Genomic DNA, 6,377 nt, shown 5'->3' on the forward strand with positions numbered 1-6,377 from the left:
GAAAATGAACCAACTTTATTAATTTTATCCCTTACTGTACCCTTCTTTTGTGTCTTTTGATGCTAATGCTTCTTCTAATAATCCATTTATGTGTAAGATTAGTAGAGTGCAATCATGCTTAGCATACATCATATTTTACACTATTTTTTACACTTTGTCATGATGTCATTACATCATTGGAGAATTTCAAAATAAAACAGTTTTTTCATCCAATCAATTCTTGACAACATGGTTGATGTCAACCATGTTTTCATCCTTTCATACGTATATCTTTGGGTCATTTTCATTTTCAGCTTTTCATCTACATTTGTCCTTTCAGACAGAAACACGTGTAGTGGAAATTGGAGACATTCTTTCTTCTAGTGCATGTTCGATTTACAAGGTTAAAACTATTCCTTGAAAGCTCTAACAAGCCCACATTTGATAACAAACAACATAAGAGCATTAGACACACATATGTTGTAGAGGCAAACAATTTCCAGTAATGGAAACTGCTCACTCACTACATGTCGCAGTACCAATTTTATTTCTCCATCTCAATAAGGTAATATTAGCACACAGAAATAATGTCTTCATGCAACTTTCCAAGTTGACAAAAGAGGAGTGTCAGAATGCTCCCATGTACCCAAACCAGGTCCATATCTATCGCCCTTGACCGCATCAGTTGAAGCAATAGATTCGAGTTCAGCCATGTCTTCTTTCGTCAGTTTCACAGACAACGCTTCGATGTTTTTATTGAGATTCTCGATTTTCGTGGTACCAGGTATGGGACACACATCGATTCCTTGATGACGGATCCATGCTAAAGCTAGCTGTGAAGGGGTGCACCCCTTTCTATTTGCCATATCATTGACTCTCTCGAACAAACTCTTATTATGCTCCAGATTCTGGGATTGGAATCTTGGAAAATACTCCTATAGACACAAAACACATCTTTCAACATCGAAACTACAACCACACCTAGTAAAAAAATAACATTTTGGGAGAGGGAACAAACCAACCTTTCGAGAGTCCCCTTCAGATAAAGTTTCAACTAGTTTTGGACCGGAGGACAAGAATCCCCGTCCAAGAGGACTATATGCTACTATTCCAATGCCAAGTTCTCTAAACAATTGAACTAACGATAGTGTTAGAAATTATATTGCTTACTGGCTTAAAAAATAAAAAAATTATAACAATAATCATCAAACCTGCAAGTAGGAATTATTTCTTTCTCCACATCTCTTGACCATAAAGACCACTCCAACTGCACTGCTGTTATTGGATGAACAGCATGTGCTCTTCTGATTGTTGAAGCCGAGGCCTCTGATAGGCCTATATATTTTATCTTACCTTCTTCCACTAGTTTCTTTAGTTCTCCAATCTTGCATAAAGAGATATCAAAAGGGAATAAGAAGGGACTTAAGTAAGAAACGTGTGGAATCAAGTTGAAGATTACAAATGAGATCTATAACTGTAAATACACAAGTAGAAGGTATGTTTCTGCTTCCAACTCTTGACATCAAAACGTTATGCGTTCGGTGAGAAGGTAATTCTTTAGCATGCAATTCGACATTATCAAATCCTATTTAAAAATAGGTTATTAGGTATAATACAATTTCAAATCCAATTATCAGCAAGAAACATCATACTGTAGAAGTCCTCGCATCTTGCAAACTTCTAACAAGGGTAATGTATAGATTCCTAGTTTGGTTAACATGTGGTAATCCACTAACTCCTAACTCTTATCCCAGGTCGAAACCAAAACTAGAAACTAAGAAATAAAACTGTGGTGAAAAGTTAACTAGCTAAATAAGTATTCAATTCTATATGACCTCACATGGCAGTGTCGTTGGTTAGCTCCAAGGAAGTTCGTATTCAATAAATTGATGTCATTCTAGTTGAACAGGTTAGTCAATAGAAAGGAAGACCATAAATGACACGGATTAATTGAATTACAGAAGTAATGATTATACTGGACCTTTCAGAAGATGCAATGCTCGTAAAGCCAAGTAACGAAAAATGATTTCTGCTATCGAACCTATAATAACATGGTTTAATGAGATTATAAAAGTGATGATTTTACTGAACCTTCCAGAAGATGCAATGCTTTATAAAACAAAGTGGAGAAAAATGATTTGTGTAACTGAACCAGAGTATTTTATCAGAAATAAGATTTAGCATGCTATTGCATTAGACAACAAAGTTTTATTTATTAGTTCCCAAGTGGGAGAAAATATCTGTATATTAGCAGAATGGAAGGGCATAATTTGGAGTTGGGAACCATATAGACATGACAAACAATCAAAACAAAGCAACCCACATAGAATATTTTCTGTATAATAATTGATACGATACATCAAAAAAGGTGTCTTTATATGCTTCGTAATTTAAGAAATTATTTGGTTTTTATTTCCTTGAAAAGGCGATCTGAGAGAACGAAAATTACACGACATTTATGTCAACTGGATTACTGAATTCTGTTTCAATATTCATCAATAGACTAAACAAGGTTGCTACTACTGTGTAGGTAAGGAACAAGGACGACTGTTGACCGTAGCTGATTAATGCACAGATAAGAAAATGCTAACTTTGCATCATCAAGATCAAGTGAAAATACGAAATTATAAGTCATAAAACTGTAAAATATTGTAAATGTATCTTAGGATGCCATATCAATTAACTAGGTTTGCCATGAATCCGGTCACATATCCCTCTCTAGATTAAAGGATGAAACTCGTTCTACTCTATCTTGATTCTATTGACACCGACTGCAGCTAATACTAAAATTTACAACTTGTGTAGATGATCTATTTTCAAAAGTATGAAAAAGATGAGCTCGATGCGATCTTTCGTCAAATAACCTTAACGTTTAGAATCAAATACGAGCAAGTTAACTCTTCTTTCTTTGGCCTAATTGTTGATTAGAAGACCTAACTTGTATGAATTTTCTATTGGTTCAATATCAATAATGGCAATTGTTTCATTATATTAAAGTTACACGAGATGCATAAAAACAAAGGAGAATAAGGGCTAACCGTGACTTCGATAGGTACACGGGTGTCAATGCGATGTTGGTAATAAAGATCAATGGAATCAATATCAAGCCGCTTCAAGCTGGCCTCACAAGCAGCTCGTACATAGGCAGGGTCTCCTTGTACAGAAAACTGGTTATCCTGAAATGTAATCCCAAATTTTGTAGCCAACTCCACTTTCTCCCTCATCCCATCCTTCAAAGCCTATTCAATTTGATTATTACAAACTGGCGACTAGAAGCAGTGCAGAACAATAAATAAACAAGGCATAGTAAGGTCAAGAATAGTCTCCAGGAAGTACATAAAAGACCTACCTTCACCATCAAAATGAAAATTGGTTAAAAAATAATTTATTAAATCAATGTTATATTGCTTCCATTAGACCTCCAAGCTACAGTATTATGAAGTCCTTGCTGCGGCATTTAGTCGAACATGATAAACGCGTAATGGCCCCCGGGACTATTCTTGATAAACCTAGTCTCAGCAAGACTCAGTGTAAGAGTTCAATTCCTGAAATTTTGTGGATATAGTATATTGGCAAACTCTTGTTTCCTGATCTGTTGGTCACATTTCGCGATTTACATTCCTCACCCTCACGATACTTTAGAGGCGGGGGCGGGAGCCTCAAGATTGGGATTAAACTTCTTTTTTTTTCTTTTTTTTTTCCGGTAAACGCGTAATGCTAAAAAATTGCAGTCAGGAAATAAGGGAAGAAATTGTACCTTCCCGAGGAGGATTTCATTGGTGTGCGGTCCATAGACGTCGGATGTGTCAAGGAAGGTGATGCCGGAGTTAATGGCATGGTGAATGAGCTTGATCATGTCGGGTTCCGGCTTGGGCAGGCCGTAGAATGCGGACATGCCCATGCACCCGAGTCCTTGCGCAGACACCTCCAATCCCTGTGAACCAAGCTTGATTCTTGGCACTTTTACACTGCGTTCTGCTGCCATTATATTGGAATCTGAAGGGTATTTTCAGGTAGAGGAAGAAATGAAATTCCAGGTAAAAGATAGGTATTCCTCTTGATTTATAAAGAAAACTGCAAGGGATGGCCGCTGATCCATGGCAACTGACTCTCATTTCATTTTCTTACTTTTTCTTTCTTTTAGACCATACTGTAGGAGGATTAACGTAAGTGACTACGTCAGAAACAGGGAAAAAGGACTAAAGTTGAAATCTGCGGCAGTGTCGAAAAGGGATACACATTTATGTCAGAATTCTCTCCCCTTGTCACTTCACGGAAGAAGAAAGTTCAATTAGACATATTATATGAACTTTATTCAGCCCCGTATGGCCCCCTTAACTTAAATTTCATTTTTCTCTCTTTTATTTTTAAACATACATTCTTTCATATAATAATATTATACATAAATAAATAAAAAATTCTTCTTTTTTAACCACTAATTCTTCAAAAAAATAATATTCCACCCATTTTAATTGAAAAAAAGTAAGGGTCAAACAGGGGCTCAATCACACTGCTTTTATACTTTTGTATTTATTAAAAAGGTTTGAACCTCAACTTTGAGATCTCCCACCATTTTGTCCCTAAAGCTTTGTGAGGAAGATAAATCGTGGGATGTGCTCCAACAGGTCAGGGAACAAGAGTTGTCTGTACACTGCGCCTACAAGGAGTCCAATTCCATGTCTCGAGAATCGAACTCCCACACTACGACTACCAACATACTTTTGTATTTATTGACCTTGTGTGATGTGAGTGTTAATCTAACTACTTATTTGAATAACAATTATTTAAATTAATGCTCAGACTTTTTACACATCATACTACATCAAAAACAATGTACAATTTAATTGTACAAATAGCATTTTAAGTTTATCATGAATTGCTTCCCGTTGATGTGAGCTAACAGTTTAATGTTCCATTTAGTCAACGTTTGACCCTCCTTTTTTAAATCAAACATTTCATAACTTTTATCAAATCTACTAAAAATTCGATTTTAATTTAAATTAAATGAATTTAATTTGTCGAACGACTAGATTACTTACTCCCTTTGATAACAGAGTTATTTTAGGGCGAAAACCCTTGGACGTCTTGATAACGTAGCATGTAAGAGATGAACTTGTGGTTGAGTAGATGTTCTCGTCGACATCTTGGTTTGGCAAGTCTCATCTTTGCATTTAGTGAATTGTAGATATAAAATAAAATAAAATAAAATGAATTGAATCGATTTAAATTATTAACCTAGTTAAATTGAAATCCACTAAAGTCCATAAAGCCAAGGGCCCATACCTCATTTTAAATAAATAAATCAATAAACAAATAAAACAAACAAACAAATAAATAAAATCTTAATTACTCAATTATCTCTTTTAATTAAATGTAATTGAGTAATTACCAAAATTAGCACGAATTCTCCCTTATAAATAGGACCAATTGTCCATAAGACAGGGGTACAAGGGGAAGAAGTGAAGAAGAAGCAAGAAAGAAAGCAGAGAACGCCACGAAGTGCTGAAAAAATTTCAAGGCCGAAAGAAGGGAAGAAATTCTCTAAAACCTAAGCTCGGTGAACCTAAGAAGATTAAAATCTTCTTCGAATCAAACAAGTTCACTTCAAGTCCAAGAAGATCAAAGTCTTCTTCAAATCAAATCAAAATCAAGTTCAAGTCCAAGCCTCAAAATTCAAGTTCCGAACAAATCAAGTCTCGACAAATCAAATTTTCAACAAATTCTCGAAAATCAGGATTCAAGCCACGTAGTCCCTCATCTTCAAATATTCAGATCATTAATCAAAGGATTTTTATAATTTGCAATTACAAGAAGGTCAACATCATTTGTATTTATCAAAATACAATTTATAACGATTCCTGTATTTTAATACACGAAATTTCGTTCTACAAATTTCTTGGCACGCCCAGTGGGACCTTCTTGTCCTCTCATCTTTTAATCTCAAAATCATCAAGTTTCAACTACAATATCACCAATGGCAGGCGAAAAGGCGAAACAAACTATGACTCATCTTGAAGAAACACTTGTCGAACTCTTTCGTGCAACCAGGGCCCAAACAAAAATTGGGAAAAGTCAACTGATCACGCTACTGAAGAAGTTCTCCAAGAAGCCAAACTCTCATTTGATAGAAAAAACCAAGAGTTCAGCGAAAAGTTCTCGTTCGGGCTCCATCTCCAATGGTAGATCCTTGTCTGGATCCCCTCATGCCACTTTTCAACAAAAGTGGGAAGATGATGCCTCATCTGAAGAATCACTTGAGCCAGTGATGATCACAGAAACGACATCGGGCTCAGATGATTGAATTCAACAAGGGACTTTAGCCATTGAAAAATTAACAAAGTCATTGTAAGACAAAGATGCACACAGATTGCTGCACTCATACACAAGCCAGAGTCCTA

General features: G+C 35.8%; 1 protein-coding gene across 1 annotated transcript; it reads right to left on the reverse strand.

The window, feature by feature from the left end:
* Positions 1-332: 332 nt before the first annotated feature.
* On the reverse strand, positions 333-4,171 carry LOC111396641 (auxin-induced protein PCNT115-like). Its single transcript, XM_023023075.1, has 5 exons — positions 3,737-4,171; positions 3,018-3,218; positions 1,191-1,363; positions 1,002-1,104; positions 333-914 (listed from the first exon to the last, which is right to left on the reverse strand). Exons 1-5 carry the CDS (start codon positions 3,962-3,964, stop codon positions 573-575), a joined length of 1,047 nt encoding a protein of 348 aa, XP_022878843.1. The 5' UTR covers positions 3,965-4,171; the 3' UTR covers positions 333-572.
* Between the last annotated feature and the right edge of the window lie 2,206 nt (positions 4,172-6,377).

The sequence above is a fragment of the Olea europaea genome, chromosome 7, assembly GCF_002742605.1.
Source record: "Olea europaea var. sylvestris chromosome 7, O_europaea_v1, whole genome shotgun sequence".
NCBI lineage: Eukaryota > Viridiplantae > Streptophyta > Magnoliopsida > Lamiales > Oleaceae > Olea > Olea europaea.

Coding starts and splice junctions, on each gene's coding strand:
- LOC111396641 (XM_023023075.1), bottom strand. CDS start 3,964: ATGGCAGCAGAACGCAGTGTAAAAGTGCCAAGAATCAAGCTTGGTTCA. Junction 1,364..3,017: donor GTGTACCTATCGAAGTCACG/GTTAGCCCTTAT, acceptor TCTTTATGCAAG/ATTGGAGAACTAAAGAAACT. Junction 915..1,001: donor CTGAAGGGGACTCTCGAAAG/GTTGGTTTGTTC, acceptor TTGTGTCTATAG/GAGTATTTTCCAAGATTCCA.